General features: G+C 44.9%; 1 protein-coding gene and 1 long non-coding RNA gene across 5 annotated transcripts in view; one reads left to right on the top strand and one right to left on the bottom strand.

Moving 5' to 3' along the window:
* The window catches only part of DDX41 (DEAD-box helicase 41), a 51,438-nt gene that overhangs the window by 25,131 nt on the left and 2,247 nt on the right, over positions 1-24,060 (top strand). For 3 of the 4 annotated variants that reach the window (XM_085869814.1, XM_085869816.1, XM_085869817.1), the window contains exons 9-16: positions 12,512-12,648; positions 14,753-14,915; positions 15,067-15,198; positions 15,310-15,381; positions 15,698-15,794; positions 17,487-17,636; positions 17,926-17,997; positions 19,125-19,235. In XM_085869814.1, the coding sequence (XP_085725940.1) occupies positions 12,512-12,648; positions 14,753-14,915; positions 15,067-15,198; positions 15,310-15,381; positions 15,698-15,794; positions 17,487-17,636; positions 17,926-17,997; positions 19,125-19,235 (934 nt within the window). The remainder of the gene's footprint in view (positions 1-12,511; positions 12,649-14,752; positions 14,916-15,066; positions 15,199-15,309; positions 15,382-15,697; positions 15,795-17,486; positions 17,637-17,925; positions 17,998-19,124; positions 19,236-24,060) is intronic. The other variant, XM_085869815.1, reaches the window with a different exon arrangement.
* The window catches only part of LOC147032316 (uncharacterized), a 38,858-nt gene continuing 20,118 nt past the window's right edge, over positions 5,321-24,060 (bottom strand). Inside the window, exon 3 of the long non-coding RNA XR_015055111.1 lies at positions 5,321-5,590. This is a non-coding gene — a long non-coding RNA (uncharacterized LOC147032316). The remainder of the gene's footprint in view (positions 5,591-24,060) is intronic.

Genomic DNA, 24,060 nt, shown 5'->3' with positions numbered 1-24,060 from the left:
TTATTAAATCTTTACATCCAACAACCATCCCATTCCCCATCACGATCCGCTACCCACCCGCTGTCAACTCGCACCCTGACTTGCCGAGGCAAGATCTTGCAGCCGTTTCTTGACGCTTCCACAAACGTTCCTTTTCAACGTTGTAACTCTTGCACGACGACCTTTTCAATGTTGTAACTCTTGCTCGATGAGTGCAAACACTCGTGGAGGGGGGGTGGGTTTTTCCCCCAACAACGCCAAGACCCCGCTCAGAAGGGGTGGATCCGTGGAGGCCCTGTCCAATCAGGGCGGACTGTGACATCTGTTCCACCGAGCCTCCGCCCCGTTTGGGGAGGTCCATAAAAACACAACACCATCCTCAGTCTTGAGGGGAGTTCTTTGGAGGAGTGAGTTGGTTGGTGTGCGTCGTGTGTTCTGAGCTGGAGACTGAGTTCAGTTCACTTCAGAAGGAGTTCAGCTCTGCATGGGGCATTTGAGGGCATTCCTCGGAGGTTTGTTGGAGACGGGGCATTCGTTGCTGGAGTCTGGGGCGTTCGTGGAAGTTTTTCTGGGTCCTGTCGGCGACCCTGACCCCCACCCTGGGACTCTGACTACTCCTCTCAAGTTCCTCCACGGACACGAGCCCCAAGCGTGTGACTGTGGGCCAGGCTGTACGGCCATTGGCAGGTGCCGCACCACGGAGAACCCCCATCCCTCCAACGTGCAGGTACCCCGCCGAACCGCGACCCCAGCTCGTCTCTCTCCCTGGCTTCGAGGGTCCTAATAAAACACCTGGGTTTTATTTTTGTCTGTGTGTGTGTCTGCGTGTGTGATGCCGTCTCGTAAGTAGAACTGCTTAAGTGTTTATTTCTGATCATTGTGAATTCTTTCTTGTATTTCCGTGATAAGTCTTGCTCTGTGTCCTTATTGTAAATAAGCCATTATTAGAAAAGTTCCCAGTTCGTTTCCCTCCTTTCTTTCATTGGTCCAGCATGGTTCGGATCTGAGTTTTAGCCGGGTCTTTGTTCCCGTTAATCTGCTCATCCAAGCCGGCACGGCTTTGGCAGCTCCACTCGAATGCACCCGAACCAGAGTTGGTAGTCGGTAGTTGGAACTCTACCGCAGTCGGTAGAGTGACCCGGTTCGAGCAAGACGTGCCGAGGGCGTGAATCCCCGGTAGCCAAGACCGCGCGGGTAATTAGGTAAATTGGTTCCAGACAAAAAGACCCTACGCCACGCGGTCAAGATATTGGCATTCCACGGTCGGTTCAGCGACCCGCGGCTCACGGAATTATCCGAGAGCGCCAGCCGACAATTCCGGGGAGTCTGGTGGGAGACGACGTAACCTCCCCCACCTCGTGGTCGTTCTCGCCACTGGACCCCGGCCCTCAACAATATATATATATATATATATATATATATATATATATATATATATATATATATCTATCTCTGGAAAAAAAAAGAGACCACTCCAAAAAAATTTTAAATCAGCATCTCTAAATGTCTGGCAACCATTCCATTCCAGTGTCTGTTGAATTCCAACACAGGCACACCTCATTCTACTTCGTGAGGTACTTATTAGGTGATCACCTGAACCAAATCTTATTGAACAAGGAAAAGTATAAAAACCACTGCTGCGGTCATCACTATCCTCTTGCAATAGGACCAGCTGGATGGCAAAAACAGTGCTAGTAGTACCTCAAAAGTAGTTGGAATCAAAAAAATAACTATTGACCATGCCAAAGGAGTTGAAAAGAAAAGTTTTGAGTGAGGAAAAGAAGGGTTCAATTCTGGCTTTACTGGCAGAGGGATACAGTGAGCGTCACGTTGCTTCCATCCTTAAAATTTCAAAGACGGCGGTTCATAAGAACAAGGTCAAGCAGCAGACATTGGGGACAACAAAGCTACAGACTAGCAGAAGGCTAAAACGACTTCCCACTGATCGGGATGACCGCCAACTCATTCGAATGTCACTCAACAACCGTAGGATGGCATGAAGTGACCCACAAAAATAATGACAAACGGCAGCTAGGGTGAAGTGCACGGCGAGGACGGTTCGAAATAGGCTCTTAGGGGCAGGGCTGAAGTCGTGCAAAGCTAGAAAAAAGCCCTTCATCAATGAGAAGCAAAGAAGATCCAGGCTGAGGTTTGCAAAAGACCATAAGGATTGGACCGTAGAGGACTGGAGTAAGGTCATCTTCTCTGATGAGTCCAATTTTCAGCTTTGCCCAACACCTGGTCGTCTAATGGTGAGACGGAGACCTGGAGAGGCCTACAAGCCACAGTGTCTCGCACCCACTGTGAAATTTGGTGGAGGATCGGTGATGATCTGGGGGTGCTTCAGCAAGGCTGGAATCGGGCAGATTTGTCTTTGTGGAGGACTCATGAATCAAGCCACGTACAAGGTTGTCATGGAAGAACACTTGCTTCCTTCTGCTCTGGCAATGATCCCCAAATCTGAGGATTGGTTTTTCCAGCAGGACAATGCTCCATGCCACACAGACAGGTCAATCAAGGTGTGGATGGAAGACCATCAGATCAAGACCCTGTCATGGCCAGCCCAATCTCCAGACCTGAACCCCATTGAAAACCTCTGGAATGTGATCAAGAGGAAGATGGGTGGTCACAAGCCATCAAACAAGGCCGAGCTGCTTGAATTTTTGCGCCAGGAGTGGCATAAAGTCACCCAACAGCAATATGAAAGACTGGTGGAGAGCATGCCAAGACGCATGAAAGCTGTGATTGAAAATCAGGGTTATTCGACAAAATATTGATATCTGAACTCTTCCTCAGTTAAAACATTAGTATTGTGTTGTTTAAAAATTAATAAGAACTTGTTTTGTTTGTTTTATTTGAGGTCTGAAAACACTGAATCTTTGTTGTTATTTTGACCTGTTGTCATTTTCTGCAAATAAATGCTCCAAATGACAATATTTTTATTCGGAATTTGGGAGAAACGTTGTCAGTAGTTTATAGAATAAAAAAAAAATGTTCATTTCACTCAAACACATACCTATAAATCGTAAAACCAGAAAAAATGCTAATTTTGCAGTGGTCTCTTAATTTTTTCCAGAGCTGTGTATATATATATATATATATATATGTATATATATATATATATATATATATATATATATATGTATATATATATATATATATATATATATAGACACACACACACAATGCTTTATGAAAAGCTCTAATTTTTTCAGATTTCATCCCAGATCCAAATATAATTGGTGAGATGGTGAGCTTTAATCATAAAATATGGTATCAGATGTGAAAATAACTGTTAATTCGGACATTACAACGATCAGTAAGATCAGCGAAGGAGTCACTTGACCTCTCAAATGCGTTAATCGCTAATTCTTCAAAAAACATAAAATAGTACAAACGACGATTTAAAGGTAATGTGACTGCTAATCTCATGCCAAAACTCTCAAGGGTGAAAGTAGAGTTTGTAGAAAAAAAGGTTATCACCTGAAGCTAACTTCTCCAAATATACACCCTGCAAAAAATTTTAAACCAACGATTTTGATCTATATACCAATATGGCTGTTTCAGAAGTACGTTCCAATTGTCTCACAACAAAACAGATTTCGAATATCTCATTTATTTAAGTCGTGATTGTATCGGTTGATCGGGACAGTTGGTGTGTTTTTAACTAAGTCCGTTGTAAGACCTGGCATTGTATAACGGCCTTAAGCCTACAACAACAACCTTAGGCCTGCAACGGCCTTACACGCAAAGTAAAATATTTAAAAGACTGTAATAAAGTAAAATATTTAAAAGACTGTAATAAAGTAAAATATTTAAAAGACTGTAATAAAGTAAAATATTTAAAAGATTGTCGCATTGCATTGCCGGGTACCTTTGCTCTTACTTCATATTCGCGGCAATTATCTTTCAAAGTTTTCCTTTCAAACCATTTTTGTGGGAATTATAATTCACAGAAAACATATCTCTGTGAATACTATAATTCACAGAAAATTTAGATGGCTCCGCAGTTGGACACTAAAAATGAGTTTGACAGTTGAACACATCCGGAAATGAACGCCGGTTGGACGCTTCTGGAGACAAACACGTCCGGAGCCAAGCTTTCCGGAGATAAACACCGCCCGGATGTCTCCAGAGACCAACACCCTTCTGGACACATCTGGAGATTGACTTCGTCCGGACACGAATCGAGAGAGAGAGAGGAGAGAGCTAGAGATAGAGACAGCGATATGTGGGAGGGTGCTGCTCTGTATTAGGCAGAGCAGAGCGAGGATGGGACAGACAGACAGACAGACAGACAGAGGGGGTCAGGGGGGTAGGGGAGTTTGTTAGCAGAGAGAAAATGTTATGCTTTATGAACAACACACACACACACACACACACACACACACACACACACACACACACACACACACACACACACACACACACACACACACACACACACACACACACACCTCGTTTTTTTCATTTTCTGTTTCTAACAATTCTAATCTAATCTAACAAATCAACAATTCTCATCGTAGATGAAAAAGCACACATTCAATAATTGTCCATTATCGAGGCTATTCCTAAAATATAGTGTAATTTAAGGGATTGCTGTAAATTATGTTAATTTCACAATATCCTTTATTCAACTTCATTTAAATTATAAACCTCAAAACATAGTTCCCTTACCTAAACTCAGAACCTTAATCTGTAAACAAGTTAATGTTTTCCTGACCACATGGATCATCAGCTGCAGGCACCGTTCTTCCTCGAGGTTTCGATCGTTTCAGCCTAGGATCTCTCCAAATGGCAGGTCCACAACCTCGGTTATGGATCCACATCAGTAGATTACCTACATCAGTGGATACACAACCTCAGTTGCATCGTTGCAGTCAGTCAACCCATCAATGCAACATCACCAAACAGACTTTACTCGTGAGAGGATTTAATGTATTATCACAGAGTTACAACTCCCATCACACATTATATTATATGATAATATCTTAAATCATGCACATCTTACCTGAAATATAACACGTCCACCAACTAGCAGGACCACCACACACACGCACACGCACACGCACACGCACACGCACACACACACGCACTATTAATGCTTGGCCGATATCGGCAATTCTTCAGGAATTGGCAGATTTGAGTCAGTGTCATTACCGACTACAGTACGTACTGTATACAACCCAAAAACCCTCCAGTAGCTCTCACCCTTGTGTTAGGGGAATTTCAATGAACAAATTATAATCGCGTTGCATTATTGTAGACGTTTCAGAGAGATCTGTATTAACAATAATCTTTATAAACAGTTGCCAATCGTCATGTGACGAGTGGAAAAAAATTGGCTCTGTAATTTAGAAAACAAGTTAATATGGCAACGTCTCAGAAATCAGCTGCTCTCAAATGTATTTTTAGTTGAAACTCACAAAGAGAAACCATATAACCTTTGTAAATCATGTACAGTACCTCTATCTTGAAGCAGCCGACTGTACATCCCGATCAGGACAAGAACTGTACCACGATTGACTGAAGGGCACTCGGCAGTCGGCTTAAGCACTCCAGCAAGCACTCCAATTAAATGATTGATAAGGAACGGCTGGCCAGGCTGTCACTGCATACCATATAGGAGCCCATTAACTTTGAAGCCAGTCTTTGCCATGCCCGCAGCAGTTAAAGAAATTAAATGAATTTGTTCAAATAATGACTTTAAGCCGAATTAATATTTTGTGATATACTTTGATTAGTCCATGGGAATGGAATGTGTAAAATTACATCAAATAATGAGTGAAATTGCTCTAAGCTCCTAATTTGAAAACGATAGCACTTATAAAAGTGATGTAAACAGCAATTCATAGCTATGATGAACAGGCATTCAATAATACGAGTGAGTAAAGTGGAAAAAAACAACTTTATCATTAAGAAATTGTTGCGACCTGTTCAAAGTTAGGGCATAGTTGAGCAGGCCAAAAAACATAGCGGCTTCCAACCCCAACAAGGTTACCTTGGATAAGCATTAAGACCCCATCGAGAGCGGTGACTGAGGATGCGCCTGCTAAAGGATATAATGAAATAAGGCCATTAATTATCTTCAAAAGGGGTGTTTTATTTAACCCAAACACCCAATTTTCACTCTTGCACTTCCTTGGAGTTTTCTTTGCATACAAAGTTTCAGGCTGCCAGGTTTCATGGTTTTGGTGTTATGGAGAAGACACACTGACACACACACACATACACACACACACGCACACACACTTATTACTATCGATAGATAACGGAACCTAACCGTAGCTTCGCTGTCGGAGCAATTGGACATCCTGTTTGCAAAATTTACCCATGCATAAAGTGCTTTATCACCCCCCCCCCCACACACACACCTCCCCATCCTCACGTGGGGGGGGGGAGAATGGAAGGAGGACAAATTTAACTGTGTGATGAGTGCTTTAACCTTAGTGTTGCCCAGGTAAAAAAGAGATTGTAATATCCTCTGCCACCACCACCAGGTGGCATGACACGGTACACATTTACATAGAGAATTTATGCCCCCCCCCCCACGTTACATTTTATTTGTTGCCCGAGTTTGGAGTTAGAAACTTCAAAGAAGTGGCTTGTGCATGTGTGAGGGAGAAGTTGTTGTTTTTTGTATACATTGTCGAGGCTCGAAAGAGAGCGAACACACAACGCACAACAAGGAGGGCAGAAGATAAGAGGGGCAGGAGAGGGAAGAACAAAACAGTGGGATACAGAGACATAAGGAGATCTGTGGAAGGGAGATGGATGGGGCGGGGAACACGGGGTATACAAGATGGAAACCACAGGGACTTTCAGGACCTTACACAACAGAGAATTTTCGGGAAGGAAGGCAGGGAATTTTAAGAAGGTGGGTTTGGGGTGGATTAACTGGGATAGAAAAGATTGTGGTTTTGGATGAGGGAAGATAAGAGGTGGTGGTGAACAGCTATTTTGAAGACCTGAAGGGAAGAATGGGATTGAAGAGAGTGTGGGAGTTTATTCCAAAGATGGGAAAAAAGAGGAATGAAAGAGTGAAGGTGAGCAGTGATTCGTGATTTTGGCAGTTTCACTAGAAGGGGGTTGTTGGTGGACCTTGAGCGCCCTGTGGAAATATGGGGAGGGGTCAGGTCAGGTATGGGAGCATGTGCCAGAACAGCGCGTCGCTGCGTCCACTTTCCGCCGGTACTCCAGGGGTCTCCGTCTGGCCATCCCCCAGGCAGATGCCAGGCCCATCCCCATCTCCTTGAGATGATGGTCAACCTGCTGCAACCACGAGGCACGTGGTCGGCCCACTGGCCTCCTCCACTCATGAGACTCCCTCGCTGAGAGAATCTGGTGAGCAGGATCAGCGTCAGGAAAACGAGCCACATGTCCATACAGCCGCAGCTGACGCTCACGGACTATGCAGGTAACAAATCTCATCCGAGTCTCTCTCAGCAACCGGTCGTTGGACACAAAATCCGACCAGCGATAGCCAAGGATTCTCCGAAGAGACCTGGTACCAAAGGAATTAAGTCTCCGTCTCAGATCCTTGGTCAAAGTCCAAGTCTCGCACCCATAGAGCAAGACTGGAAGTACCAAGGACCTGAAGACTCGGACTTTCGTCCTCCCGCACAGGTACCGGCAGCGCCACACCCCATGATCCAGTGAATCCATGACTCCCCAGGCCCGACCCAGACGTCTGGCATTGACCTCCGGCTCACAACCTGCGGAAACATGAATATCACTGCCAAGGTAAGTGAATCTATCCACGACCTCAACATCCTCACCACAAACAGACACAGACAGGACAGCAGCATCCAAGATGTCACCGAAAGCCTGGATCTTAGTTTTGACCCAAGAAATCCGTAATCCCAACGGCTCCGACTCCTCATTCAGCACCTCGAGGGCCCCCAAGAGGATGTCTAAAGTCTCCGCAAAGATGACTGCATCATCTGCAAAATCAAGGTCCGAGATCTTGACATTGCCAAACGATGCACCGCAACTTGATCTCTCCGACATCCTCCCAAAAATCCAGTCCATACAAGTGCTGAAAAGTGTGGGGGCAAGTACACACCCCTGACGAACTCCAGTAACAACTGGAAATAAGTCAGAGATGGTACCACCACACTTCACAGCACTCTCAGTACCAGAGTAGAGTTCAGACATCAGATCGATCAGTTTCGGTGGCACCCCACGAAGACCAAGAATCCTCCAGAAGACATCCCCATTCACTGAATCGAACGCTTTACAGAGATCAACATAGGCTGCAAGCAGTCCCTGCCGAAACTCTTGTCTGCGTTCTCCACTCCGTGAGAGTACCTCCATGGGAACCTTCGTGTTCCCATGGACACGAAGTGCAAGGATACGGTCAATCGTTGACCTCTTTGGTGTAAAGCCTGACTGCTCTGGACGCTGGTGCTCAAGCAGATGGTGGCGAACCCTATCAAGAATTATCCGAGCAAAGACCTTGCCCGGCACTGAGAGCAGCGTCACCCCTCAGTAGTTGTTGCAGTCTTGGCGATCACCCTTCCCTTTCCAGAGAGGGACAACAAGGCCCCTCTTCCAGTCAGTTGGGATGATGCCTGTGTTCCAGGCAGAGCACAAAACTGCATGCAACGACACGAGTGCAGCATTTCCACCAGCCTTGAGAAGTTCAGCATGGATGCCACAGATCCCTGGAGCTTTGCCCCGTTTCAACTGGTTCACTGCAGCCCGTGTTTCCACAAGCGAAGGTGGACCACAGTTGATTCGAGGGTCAGCAACAGGGATTGTAACACCCTTGACGTCCAACTCGACAGCTGGGGGATCAGCCTGGTACAACCGCTCAAAGTAACCGGCCCAGCGGGCCTTCACTTCAGACTCCTCTGTCAAGAGCCTACCACTCTCTGCTCGAACTGCAGTGCTCCGAGGGATGGGCTTGGATGAACGTAATGCGCGAATTCCCCTGTAAGCGGGACGAGAATCATCTGTCCACAGGTGATGCTCTACCCCCTCACAGATTCCTCGCACATAGGCCTCCTTGTCCACCCTCAGTGCACGTACAGCTTTACGCCTCAGCTCCCTGTACAGCTCAGCTCTGCCATTCAGCCTGGCCCTGCGACTCTGGTCAATGGTATCCAGTGTCCCTTGAGAGACAAAATTCTTCTTTGCCCTGCGGTGAACTCCAAGGCATCCACCGGCAACATCAAGGACGGTGGTCTTGAAGGTGCTCCACAACTCTTCAGGACCCCCCAAAGCACCCAGACCCCTCAAGTGTCCACTCAGCCTGTTCGCAAACTCCTCAGCTACTCTCTCATCCCTGAGCTTGGCAACATCCAGCCTCTGCTGGGATGGTACCATTCTCCAGGATTTAAGGTGCAGCTTTAGAGTTGCTACAACAAGCCTGTGGTCAGTATTGAGGAACTGAGCACTCCGGTAGACCCTGCAGTTCTGGATCATCCTCCAACGACCGTCAATGAGGACATGGTCAATCTCCTTTACCACACCGCCAGTGTTGGAATACCAAGTCCAGCGATGAGCTTGCGGGCGCTGAAACCATGAACCAGCCACCCTAAGTCCATGACTTCTTGCAAAGTCAAGGAACTTAGTGCTATTCTGGTTCATAGTTCCTGACCCATGGGGACCAACACACACCTCATAACCATCCCTATCAGTTCCAGTCGATGCATTGAAATCCCCCAAGACTAGAAGTGTATCTCGTCTGGGGCACTGATCAACCACAGACTCGAGTGTGCCGTAGAATGTGTCCTTCACGGTGAGATCACTCGCCTCAGTCGGAGCATAAATAGAGACCAGGGAAATGACACCTAAGGAGTGGCGAATCCTTAATCTCATAATACGCTCGTTGACTGGTGTTACCTCAATTATCATTGGGGTCAGCTTATTGGACACAGCTACAGCAACTCCTTGGGTATGGTAACCATCAGAGCGACCAGACCAATAGTAGGTGTAACCACCCACCATTATCTCGCCGCAATCCGGTCTCCAACCTCAGAGAGAGCTGCAATCCCGATGTCCAACGCTTGAGCTCAGATGATAACAGAGACAGGTGATCATCCTCTCTTAGGGATAGGACATTCCAGGCACCCACCCGAAGGGACCGCCTCAGGTTAACCCAAGGAGACCGCCGTCTGGTGGACGACACCTCAGCACCACTCCGACACACTCTCCCGCAATCTGACCCAGGGATGTTACCCCGTGGTTTCCCTCCTATCAAAGATTGGGGTCCCGAAGGCTTTGCCCCAATCCTGTCATCCGGTGAGCTGCCCTGCGAAGGGAAGCTGCACAGGAGGTACTCCCACGGAGTGGGTTTTCAGATTTTTTTGCGTTTTTGCGTTTGCGGAATGAAGCGTTTTACGGTGGCTGGAGTGCAAATCCTGCCACCAACCTCCTAATAAGAAGTAACCCAACTGCAGGAGGACGTCCGCAGACACAGTTGGGCACTAGATATGGATGGCCGTTGGCTCACAAGGAGCTCCTCCGCCCTTTGACAGGTTTTGTTTTTAATCCTGCTGGGTGTCCATATCCAAACACCCTCCTCACCAGAAAACCTGGTGGGGGAGACGGTTTAGTCGCCGACAACCCGACCATGGAACAGGTTAGTACAGGTTTACATGGTACCTGTAGCAGGTCACAGATCGAACCTGACCTGACTCCCCCTGGGGAGGGGGAGCTCATTGTAAACAGAGAAGGGGGAGGGTCGAGACCGGAGAGGAGACGGTTGAAGACAGAAAGACCACCGACCTGCCTGCGGTGAGAGAGTGAGAATTCCAAAGACGGAGGAGATACCAATGATCCGAAATGCCTTGGTTTCCACAGCGTGAAGCCGAGAAAGGTGAGAGGCAGGAGCACCAGCCCAGAGGGGAGAGCAGTACTCCATAAGGTTGCAGACAAAAGCTTTGTATGTGGTCAGGAGCTCAAGTGGGCCGAGGAAGGACTTTGCACGACGGAGGAATCCCAGTCGGTGACTGGCTTTGGAGGCCAGGTTGGAAATGTGGCTTCCCCGGAAAGGTCATGCCAGATAGTGAGACCAAGAAGCTTGAATGAAAGGACTTCTTCCAGCGGATTGTTGAGGAAGTAGGTGGGGGGGGGGAGTGCCAAGCAGTCCTTTCGGAGAGAGATAGTTAGAGTGTGAGATTTATCAGGATTGAAAGACATATTCCACATGTTGAACCAGTTTGTGATTTTATCCAGATCTGCAGAGAGTGAAGAAGCTGCGGCCTGCTGGTTTGAGGGATGACGGATGGTACGGCAGAGGGTGGAGTCATCAACGAAGAGATAAATAGGGTTTTCTAGAGAGAGAGAGAGAGAGATCATTAATGAAAACCAGAAAAAGAACAGGGCCCAGAACATTGCCTTGAGGAACTCCAGCCTGGACAGGAAGAGGGGATGAAAGAACTCCATTCAGAGCCACACGTTGGCTGCGGCAGAAGAGGAAGTCTGCGAGCCATGAGTGAAGATGGCCTTGGATACCATAGGAAGGGAGTTTGGTGAGCAAGGCGGGGTGCCAGACCATGTCAAAAGCACGCGATGTGTCTCGGGATATGGTTCTGATTTCATGTCTGGCATTGAGGACCTCCATCCTTTGTTGGGAGAGCAGAAGCAGCATTTCCAGGGTAGAGTGGCCTGGTCTGAAACCAAATTGATGATCAGAAATAGAGAGAGAGGGAGAGAGAGAGAGAGAGAGAGAGAGAGAGAGAGAGAGAGAGAGAAAGAGACAGACAGACAGACAGACAGACAGACAGACAGACAGACAGACAGACAGACAGACAGACAGACAGAGACAGACAGACAGACAGACAGACGAATGAGAATGATGGATATATATATATATATATATATATATATATATATATATATATATATATATATCTATATATATGTCCTGCAGTCGTCAAGTTCACCTGCAGTCAAGTTAGCACACCATGCTTTTCTGTTATGCTTGTTTGCACATATCGGTCAAAGTCAGAAGTGATTCATGTAATCTTTGGGGGAAAACCCTGTTAGTATAACATTTGCATGGGCAATTAATGTTTTTTTCGTAAATGTACGTTTGTCGTCGAGTCAATCCAGCAAATTGAAACAGTTGGGCAAACATGCATGTACTCAGCCCCAGTGTTATGCCTCTTCGTTTCATGTAGTAACCCAAGTAAGGTTGTTGTTTTTTTCTCTTATCATATGCTGACTTAGCTGAGACAATTGCAATGGTCCCAAAAATGATGACGGGAAATTTGGTCAGCTTTTCCAGTGTTGAAACTTCCAACATGTGATTTAACTATTGTCAGTCTGAGTTGTCATAATAGTTTTGGCACATTTCTACCTTTGCATTAAAAGTTTGATCATAACCTTCCAGGTACTACTCGTACATAAAAATATCAAGGTTTGTTCGTGTACATCTGTGTTGATGGTGCAGTATGTTCCAGGTGTCCATGAGTGTAATTTTGTAATTTATTTCTGATCTGTTTGGTGATTTAAATGGCCTGGATAGTTAGTCTTTTTAGATGAGCTGCTCTCTTTTTCAATTGTATCCACTGACATGTAGCGGGAGCTGGCAAGACAAACGCATTCCATCCTGGAGTACTACAGCAGCTGTCTGGTTGAAGATGGCTTGCCACAGTTGAGGACTGTCCTGTGCATAGGAGGGATGTCGGTTCGTGATCAGCTGGATGCTGTGCGCAGGTGAGAAGGGAAAACCTTTTATGAGTGTGTGCGTGCATGCGTGAAAGACAGTCACCGGTCAGTCCATTTCTCTGGTTTAAATCCAGTGAGTCATTTAGTGACCACGTCTGGCACCCAGCGCAGACATTTCCAGTCGGGTCCCACGCCCAGTGTCGCATTACCGTGCCGACTGAAATCTCTGTGCTGGGTGAGTGACATGCCGAGGCAAACATTGGACAGATCTTATATTTTGGCCAAACAACCAAATGTCCACGTGATGTCGAATCTTAAGCGGTCCAAGACCGTGGCCAATTTCTATCACAAACTGATCACCTCCCTACCGGTAATCTCAATTTTTTTATAAAAAAAAAAGTTTTTTTTTTTATAAAAAGTGTGTGTGTGTGTGTGTGTGTGTGTGTGCGTGTGTGTGTGTGCGTGTGTGTGTGTGCGTGTGTGTGTGTGCGTGTGTGTGTGTGTGTGTGTGTGCGTGTGTGCGTGCGTGCGTGCGTGCGTGCGTGCTATAACCCCTGAGTTATCAATTTTAAAAAGTGTCAAATGTTTCTTTTTAAGCCAATATACCATGTGATGATGAAAAATACTAAATGTCCGATCCATGTAACATAAGTTACCAAAGTGAAACCACATTGCCACCAACAACAATACAATGTCACCAAGTTGTTATGCAAACGTTTATACAGACCATGGTACAAGGTTACACCTAATAATGATTGAATAGCTGAATAAGAACTGAATGGAATGAGTACCAGTGTACTGGGCCGGTGTATACCCCGGTTAAAATAGGTGTACCATATCCCTGTGTCGTAAGAGGCGACCAGGGTTGCGTCAGGAAGGGCATCCGGCGTAAAACATGTGCCAAATCACTATGCGGATCATACGGATGATCCGCTGTGGCGACCCCGAACGGGAGCAGCCGAAAGAAGAAGAAGAAGAAGAAGAAGAAGAAGAAGAAGAAGAAGAAGAAGAAGCTGAATAAGAACTGAAAAAAAGATATCAGACTTTTGAGATTATGTGAATTTAACTAAAATTGCAACGTAACCATGGATGTGCCCTAAATCAATCATACCAATGCTGGACTGGTTCAATAATCACTATAATAACTACATGGTCGACTTTTAAGTTTGTTTAGATTAATGTAATGTAAACCCCTGGCGGAGTCATGATTTTCCAAGAGTTGAGTCACATACACATTGCATAATCAAGGTCATGAGTACATCAACAGATGAATTGTACCATCCGGTCCTGCACTGTACCACGTCCTGATTCAGATCGAGTCTGCTTTCTCTTCAAACATGATAATCACATGTATGTTGATGTCACTTGTGCCTACGGACTACAGTGCTGTGCTAAGCTATGGGCAGGCTTAAGCTATGGTAAATACTAAACTACCTGTAAGTTACTCACTTGTGAAAGGAAACACCAATGTTTTTCTTCCACTGATTGGTGCATCCAAAACGAGCACAACTCTCAGGAATCTTGAGCTTGGTTTAATCTAAGGCACTTCATGGGAATAACGTAATTAGATATTTTACCAAATTATGTGCTGAGACAAAAGTGATGTATTCAGTGATTCGTAGCTATGATAAACAGGCATTTGATAATAATGAGTGAGGAAAGTGAAAAAACAAAACACTATCGTTCAGAAATCGTTGCGGGCTGTTCAAAGTTAAGGCATGTTGGAGCAGGCCAAAAAACATGGCGACTTCAGACCACAGCGAGGTTACCTAGGATACGCCTTAAGACCCCATAGAGAGCAGTGACTGAGGATGCACCTGATAAAGGATATAATTAAATAAGGCCGTTGATTATTTATTTTCAAAATGGGTGTTTTAATTTTTTTTTAAATGGGTGCCAGCATGTGCTATGTCGCTCGCCCTTGCTTTCTTTAGCCCGGAACTAAAATGGCGGTCGGGCCTTTTAATTCGGAGAGGATTTTGGCAGAGTACGTCATGTCTCAATGGCTACTCTACCTCTAAGTTATCAGCTATCCTGTAAGGCCATAATTCCTTATTTTTCATTTCATTTCTTTTTCCATTGTTTTTTTAATTGGTCTTTTTTTCCCCTTCTCTTTTTTCCCTTGAATCTTTCCCTCAATGCCACATCACAGGGGTGTGCACATGGCTGTAGCAACCCCGGGAAGACTCATGGATCTTCTGCAGAAAAAACTTCTGGCGCTGGATGTCTGTCGGTACCTGGCGCTTGATGAGGCTGATCGTATGGTGGACATGGGCTTTGAGGAAGACATACGAACAATCTTCTCTTTCTTCAAAGTAAGGATTGTGAGATCTGGATTTTTTGAGGATAGTGCATTTTCTAAGACACACTTGCCATCACATACGTCCGTTGTGCAATACAGGAAGTAAAATAAAGAATCAAGACACATTTATCTTCTGCCTTAAACACCCCCTTCTACCTCAATAGGGCCAGCGACAGACTTTGCTCTTTTCTGCGACAATGCCTAAAAAGATCCAGAACTTTGCTCGCTCAGCACTCGTCTTGCCAGTCACCATCAACGTGGGTCGTGCTGGTGCTGCCAATTTGGACGTCATACAGGTCGGTGTTCATTGGGTTCAATTACAGTATAAAAAGAACAACCACTTAAACTATTCTCACAGTGTATGAAAATTTTAAATCTTCCTCTTGTTTTTGGTCTTCCACCCCCAGGAAGTCGAGTACGTGAAGGAAGAAGCCAAGATGGTTTATCTGCTGGAGTGCTTACAAAAAACCGCTCCGCCGGTACAATAACACAAATAAAGCATAAATCAACTCGTGTTTGCTTTTATTTTCATTTTCTTTGGGTTGCTTCACAGCATCATGGCTCATATTACATTTTCTGTGTTTTGACTCTAAAGGTAGAACAGTTTCCTGCCTTAACTTTGAACAGCCCGCAACGATTTCTGACCGAGTTTTTCAATTCAAAGGGATTGTCATTACAATTTTTTCCTCCTCGTTTTATATCCAATTATGTCGGTCAACTTGGCTTGTGGTGATGAGCATTTTGCTAGACCAACTCGTAATTTTGTTTTTGTTTTGTTTTTCTTTTTGCAATTAGGTGCTGGTGTTTGCAGAGAAAAAAGCCGAGGTCGATGCCATTCACGAATACCTGCTGCTCAAGGGTGTGGAGGCTGTTGCTATACATGGTGGCAAGGGTATGTCTGATTCAAGCCTGTTGTCACTGTTAAGGCCCAGTCACACCTTGACGTTTTAGCCAGCTTATGCCGATTTTTGGAAAATTTGTCGAAAACGCTGGTACACGTTTAATACGTTATGGGTAAGTTTTGATAACATTGAGAGCACGCTGAAAAACATTGCCATACGTCGTTGTACGCTGGCTTTAAACGTTGTACTTTTCAGTTGTCCTCAAATTTTCCATGCTTGAAATTTTAAGACATATGCCAGCGTATGACTCACACGTTCCGCATAACGCTGGCCATTAGTTGTAGGCACGTCACGCGATCGTTGACACACGTCGACACACGTTACTTGTGAGTTACTCATCAGTCGAAACACATCGAGGTAATTTTTAGCGTACCCGAAACTTATTTCTAACCTATGAGTTACGTGTTGTACTCACGTTACGCGATCGGTGACACACATCGACACACGTTACTTGTAAGGGACTCATAAGTCGAAACACATCAAGGTAATGGTTGGCGTAAGTGTTCCAGACTCCCTGGTTTTTTTTTTCTTCCTTCCTTCGGTATGATGGTGATTTTGACACTTCGATTTCTAGTGCGGTTAAAATATAATATAATTAATAGTCTGCCGCTCAACGATTTAAATCATAACCGCACTGCACACTGAACACCGTCATACCGAAGAAAAAGAAAAAAAACGGGAGTCTGGAACACTGACGCTAACCATTACCTTGACGTGTTTCGACTTATGAGCACCTTACAAGTAACATGTGTCGATGTGTGTCAACGATCGCATATCGTGCGTACAACTTATTCCCATCGCATGCGGAGCGTGTCATACGGCAAGTACGTCGTAAAATTTTCAACATGTTCAAAATTACAAGACGTACTCCATTTAATACGACGTATGATAGCGTACTTTAGATTTCTATTCACGCATACCAAACTTACCCATACCGTACTCGACGTGCGCCAGCGTCTAAAGACGCATTTTTCAGAGGTCGGCATACGCTGGCAAGATCGCCAAGGTGTGACTGCGATGTTGACACTTACATTTCTGCGGCGGTTATGATTTGAATCGTTGTGCGGCAGCGTTTTCGTAACCTACGCCACGTCATCATCGGCGATGCGTGCAGCGCGCTATGGATAAGTTAGACTATCGTTGGGCATAGGTTGTGAAGGCCGACAACAGGTTCAGCATTCGTTGGTATAAGTTATCTATAACACGACGAAACGTTCTGTGTCCATTACTAATACGTTATGCATAAGACCAAGTCGTTATGAATACGTCTGAATCTTTAAAAAAAAAACATCAAAAGTTCAACGTAAGCCAGCGTTTTACATACATTTTAATACGTTGCCATTGCTGGCTAAAATGTCAAGGTGAGACTGGGCCTTTACAAGCACATATGTAATTCATTTTACACACGAGTGTACCTGTATTCTCTTACACTTACACATAGGATGTCAATGGATTCACTTTCAGCATACCTGCATTTTCTAGGAAAATGATATCACTTGGCAGACCAGAACAGAGGATGTGGAAATTAACTTGTGTTTTGGATTGATGATATTTTAATAACAAATTGCAGTCAAGGTGCCTTATGTTGGGTATCTGTTGCCTAGCAAGTGATGCAAAGCTGTGCTTGTGGTGAAAAAGGAATGCCCCTGAATGTTTTCCTTTTGCCCACACTATCTTTGCAGATCAAGATGACAGAGTTCGTGCAGTGGAGGCATTCAGAGGTGGGCATCGTGATGTCCTTGTTGCTACAGATGTAGCGTCCAAGGGTTTGGATTTTCCAAACATCCAACATGTAGTCAACTACGATATGCCAGAGGAAATTGAAAACTATGGTATGATCTAAATTGTGTACACTGAAGGTTTACCACTTCGCTTTCCTCTTCCATCCTGCTGCCTTTTCCCCTTTGGCGCTATCCCTCCCATTTGGCCCTCTCCTTCTTCCTCTCCTTCACCCTCATCCTCACTCTCACTCCCTCCACTTCCCTCCCCTCTGTTCTCTCCCCCCCCCCCAACCTCTGTGTCTACATGTGTGTGTTTTCCCCTTCTTCACTCTTATTCTTTTTCCTCTGATTTGGCTCACACTTTCCTGGCTTCATGTTTTGCTTTTTTAATTCTCCCCAGTCCACCGTATTGGGCGAACTGGGCGTTCTGGAAAGACTGGGGTGGCTACAACATTCATCAACAAGTCTTGTGGTATGTTCCCTCCCTCAAGTGTTGTCTTTCGTCCATGCTTCGTCTCCTCTTCCACTGCCTCGTGACTCAATTTCAGCCATTCTGGCACCACTCGTCCTTCCCAAGGCAACCTTTGGCACTACTTGCATGCTTTGCTTTCTCATATATTCTTTCTTTTATCCATGCCATAAAACGTAAACCATCCTATTCCACCGTAATTATACCTTCAGCAGTCTACTGCAGGACAAATTATCTTCCTCGACTCGTGTTGAGAGATGTTTGGCATCTTCGCCCATTTTCCAAGTGTGTGTTCGCGAGAGTGAGCACCCATTGGAATCAAACCCACATCAGGCAGTGGAAAAAGACACGTCTTTCACTGTTTAACCACTTAACCGGTCACCTTGCCTTGACCTACCAATGTGGTGGAAAATATTATTCCCTTTCACCATTGTTTGAACTTCATCGCCATTATCATCCCATCTTTTTATTTATTACTCAGCGTTCTCCCCATTTTTTTTTCTTGAAGTAGTCAGGCAGGCTTTGCCATATACAACCCCACTTCTCTCCTGCCTTTTCTGCCCTCTTCCTTCAGCAAGAAACGCTTTCCACTCACTGCTCCTTTGTCTAGGGAAGTAGGGTTGGACTAGAGACCACTGTACAATACTGTACATCTCATCTCTTCCAGTATATGACATCCATGTCGTTTTCAAGATAATTGCATTGCTTGAAATTTATTGACTTTCTCAAAAAAAAAAAACAACAAAAAAAAAACCATTGTGCAACTGTTTCGAAGCCACAGTATCTGAGCTGCTTGAATAACTGAACCACTGTGTAATTTAACATCTCCAATTAAAGGGTAGCATTCATGGTTAAATCTCTAATTAAAGTGAGGAATCCATGGTCATATCACATCATGTGACCACCGAAGCATTCCTTATCATTGGGGCTTGTCAGATCAGAGCTGGAACAAAGCTTCATACCTTGCACATATCCCTCTGGAAAAGAGACTTGCATTTCTGTTTCTCATAAACGTGTGGTTAATAGGAACCAGCTGGATGTTGGAGTGCTGCAAAGCAGAGCTCTGCTCATTGAAATTTCAATAAACAAGACTCCCTGCTTACATTTGCCTTCCATCTAATTCTGTACAGATGAGTCAGTGCTGATGGACCTTAAGGCGCTGCTACAGGAGGCTGGACAGCAATTACCACCCGTCCTACACATCTTGCAGCCTGGAGATGCTGCTCTGCTGGAGCTTGAAGGTGGGTGCTGGGGTCAGGTCAAGGTTATTGTGTCTGCTTATTGAAAATCTCTAACGTCCTTATGGGGAACAAAATATGACTTGATTTAGCAAACTTCGAGGTACAGCGTTTCTGGTGAAGACTGAAGAAACTTTTATGCTTTGCAAATGAAGAAATACCAGGAAGAGTACCCGTCCCAAGTGACGGGAAAGCTAGCAAAAGTATCCGTCCCCAGTGATGGGAAAGTTTAAGTTAATCTATCAATGTAAATGATATTTAATGGACTTTAAAATGGTCAATTGTGTTGCTGTTGATTTTATGCAGAGCCAAAGCTCTGAGCTACTTATACCACCCACCGCAAAATGGTGGTGCAACAGCGGGTGATGGAGGTTGGATTTGTCTCAAAAGAGTGCAAAATATCCTGGTTGCAAAATGAAATTTGGCATCAGCATGGCTCATGCCTGTTCTCTCGTCATTTCAAAAGTGAATGTTGAGCTTTTCAATGCATCGTGAGAAGCGGGGGCACGGACAAACACCACGGTTCACAATATATAATCGATGACTTCCCTTTCAAAGAACTTCAACACAGAAAGAGACCATTTGGCCCATGAAGCCTATACAATGGCTGCCAACCTATGACTTTTTGTGGACAGTCAAGGCTCATGGAAGAGCTAGTAAACTAAATGGATCAGGATGCAAAAGGGCACAGTAGCGAGGGTTTGGGGGGGGACACCAACAGTGGAGTTGAAGGACAAAATAGAGGGAGAATTGGACAAATAATTTGGTAGGGAGGAATGGGATGGACACAATGGATACACAAGGAAACTTCTTCCTCCCCCAACCCCTCAATCTTCCCTCTCTCCCCCTTTCCTCCCCCTCCCTCCCCCCATTCCCCCTATTTCTATTCCCTCTCCCCTCCCTCCCCCAATCTCTCTCCTTCCTCCTCCCGTCCCCCACTCTCTCTCTCCCCCACTCTCCTCCCCCCTCTCCCCCACTCAGACCAGGTGGTTTGCCATTGCCTTCCCAGCAGTAGTTCAAGCAGGAATTTGTAATTTAGTGACAGTGCCGGTGATAACTCGCCCGTTCTTCATGAAGGACACATGGGGATCTTAACGTCCATTAACTCTTGTCAGAAGACAGGATGCCCAGTTTAGCGGGTCGAAACGACGCACACATTGATGATTCACCCTGCCTGTGAAACACCATCAACAAAATGTTGGATCTTGTTGCATGCCCTGTTGCTCTGGAAATTCTCGAAGAAAAGCAACCCTCGACATGCCTTTAAAAAACAAATTTTGAAATGTAACAGCCATACTACCGAGGAGGCGCATTTCTCAGAAGGCAATGGAATCATGTTATTAAAGATGAAAATGATATCTATCATACTTTTCACAGAGCATTTGTGCTGCTGAAGCAGTTTCTTGACAAGAGTTATGCTGGGTGGTTTTGCCATTGCTTTCCCAGTAGTTTGCGTAGGAATTTGGAACTTGTTCACATTGCCGGCGATAGCTTGCCTACTCTTCGCAGAGGATACTGTGGGATCTTTAACATCCAATAACCAATGCTGGCAGACGGGACGCCCAGTTTTTAAGGTCCATCCGAGGGATGGCACACACACATTGATGCCTCACCCTGCAAGTGGAACATTAATTGATTCAAACCCAAGCTATAAAGCACAGATGCGAATGTAAACACCTCAAGGCTATCCTGCAATCCTAAGATAGCAATAAGGTAGCCACAATAGCCTCACAGTGTTTCCCCTCAGCCCTAAAGGCACCATTTTGCATTCCAGCATGGAAGTCAACTGTTTATTCGACGCTCTGCTCATGGGTGCATAGTGCAGGTGAAAATGAAAGCACAACCACTAGTTAAGTTTCAACTTCCAAAATATTTTCCATTATCTGGATTAAAGTAGGACATCATTCCCAATGCTATTGTGTGTCGTCCTTCTGTAACTTTCTATCAAATATATAATGGGTAGATCTGCTAAATATCCACCTGTTGGCAGATTTAACACTTTACGCCTCAAAATTGGCCAGCACAGAGTTGTATAGTTTTCTGTCTTATTTTTTACAAGCAAATACCACCCGTCGCTTTGCTGACAGGAATACTAAAGGTTTGGGTGAGAAAAAGAGGGGGGAGAGAGAGAGGAGTGGGGGAGAGGGGGAGAGTGAGGAGGGTTGGGGGAAGGGAAGGCAGTATCAGATGAGGGGGTTGGAAGGCAGACGTGCGGTGGAGCGTTGATTATAATTCATACTACCTCATCAAAATGATTCTGCATACAATAACAGATAAGATGAAAACAAAATATTGTCTGAACTCCATTTTCTACCGGTCACACTATAAATACCGCCCGGAGACAAACACAATCTGGAGATACACTGCCCGGACATGTCCAGAGACAAACACCATCCGGAAATAAACACCACCCAGACATGTCTGGAGACAAACACAGTCCAGACATAACCAATGTCTGGTGACACACACACACACACACACACACACACACACACACACACACACACACACACACACACACACAGACAGACAGACAGACAGACAGAGAGAGAGAGAGAGAGAATGGTCTGCTTTATGAACAAAACACACACATGGACACACACACACACATCAGGACGAACACGGCGCAGAAAGGGGGTGGAGTGGGACATGGGGATGGGGGGGTGGAGAGAAGGGGTTAAAGCACACTATGCATGGGTGAATTTGTCTTCCTTTCCTTCTCGCCCAAAAGTTTTGTCAAACAGGATGACTCGTTGGTCTGTCAGCGAAGCGATGGGTAGGCTCTGCTCGTTCGATGTATTAGTGCTTGGCCGATATCGACAATTCTTCGGGAATCACCAGATTGGAGTCAGTGTGATTACCGACGACAGTATGTACTGTGTACAACCCAAAAACCTTCAGTAGCTTTAACCCTTGTTTGGGGGGAATTTCAGTGAGCAAATTATAAAAACAACGTTGCATTATAGACATTTCCAGGAGACATGCATAAACATTATTCTCTAGAAACAGCTGCCAATCATCGTGTGACGAGTGGAAAAAAAATTGGCTCTATAATTTAGAAAACATGTTAATATGGCGAATGGCTCGGAAATCAGGTGTTATTAAATATATTTTGCTTTGAAACTCACAAAGAGAAACCACGTAACCTTTTAAATCATACCCGGTTCATATAAAATAACAAATTGCTTTCAAAACAGTCGCGAGGACAAAGGAAAATGTGATCGCTTGTATGCTGCTGAGGTTCAAAGTTCAAACCTCCACCACCCATGATAAGGCCTAAAAAAAAAAGATGTTGAGTTTCCGGTAACCCGACCTACCCCAATAATTCCTGCCAACCCCAATTTTTTTTATTATTATTTTTTATTTTTTGCGAGTTTCGACTTCCGGGCGGCCATTTTATGTCCTCTGTGTATGGCATTACTCTGTGCCATTGTTGACCGCTATAGTCTCAACAGATAAAATCAGTGGCTGTTTATTTCAGTTAAGGGGTCAGAAAGTTTTATCCACATTTTAAAAACATTGCACAACCCACCTGGGACACATCGATGGTGTCTTGTTCAAAGTCGGAAAATGGACTCTGGATAGACATTTCAGACTTTGACAGAAGTCATGGCTGCCGTGCAGACATTTGGTGGTTTTGTTTTTCACTTAAAGTGCTGATGTGGTCACCAAGACACACAAGATGTCAGACCCATGAGGTCTGCATTTGACATACTTATGTCTGGCCAAAAACAGCTAACACCAACAAAAGCAAAAACGTACGTTACGAATAGGATGATGAAGAAGAAGAAGAAGAAGAAGAAGAAGAAGAAGAAGAAGAAGAAGAAGAAGAAGAAGCTTATTGTGAACATAGCTCTAAAATAAAAAACGAGGTGTAAATATTCGTTTTGAATATTTTAAAATACAGAACTGAATTTCTTGAAAATTATTTTCAGCGAGTTTGTTTCAAAGGAAGAAAAAATGCAAGATCTTATCATTATCTCAGTTTCCTGTGCCTTTAATAGACGGTACTGCACTTTGTTGGGGGAGGAACCTGTTTATACCCTGCAAACAATGTACACATTTTATTTTATACCGGCAAATACCACCTGTCGCTTCGCTGACAGGAATACAGGGGAGGAAGGTGGCGGTAGGAGAGGAGGAGGGGGGGTGGAGAGGAGCAGGGGAAGCAGAGATGTGAGTGGGGAGGGGGGTGGAGAGGAGCAGGGGAAGCAGAGAGGTGAGTGGAAAGGGAGGTGGGGAGAGAGAGGAGGGGAGGGAGGGCCAGGGGGGACAGTATGAAGGGGGAGAGGAGAGGGGGTTATCTGGGAGGGGGGGTGTATAACAATTACTATGTTGCTGCATTATGCAGATTAAATTTAAAGTGCATTTGTTGGGAGTGGGGGGGCAGATCACAAAATACGGGATGAAACTTTACCACCATAGTACCAGAAACCAAGTATGCAGGCATGCATATACACCCGCGGAGAGTCCCTTTACAGATCCAAATCTACCCATATGTACCACGTCCACATGTGCTGTATACATCCATACCTCTACCTTGTAGCAACTGCCAACTGTACTTCCCGATTGGGACACAAACTGTACCGCTATCAACTGTAGGGCACTCGGCAGTGGCTTAAGCACTCAAGCAAGCACTCCAATTAAATGGTTGATAAGGAACGGCTGGCTAAGCAAGCAATAGCAAGCTGATTGGTAATTGCACATACCTACAAAAAAACAAAACACTTGCATTTTCTGCACATTTCTTAATCTTTTCTTCATTCAATATAATCGTCTGAACAGCAGAAAAAGTTAAGTTTAATTCTTTGCTCAAATAAAATACACT

The sequence above is a fragment of the Eptatretus burgeri genome, chromosome 2 (genome assembly GCF_056783735.1).
Source record: "Eptatretus burgeri isolate ZD-2024b chromosome 2, Ebu_testis_v1, whole genome shotgun sequence".
Lineage (NCBI taxonomy): Eukaryota > Metazoa > Chordata > Myxini > Myxiniformes > Myxinidae > Eptatretus > Eptatretus burgeri.
The sequence above is the reverse complement of the archived record's forward strand: the minus strand, read 5'-3'. Positions and strand labels throughout refer to the sequence as shown.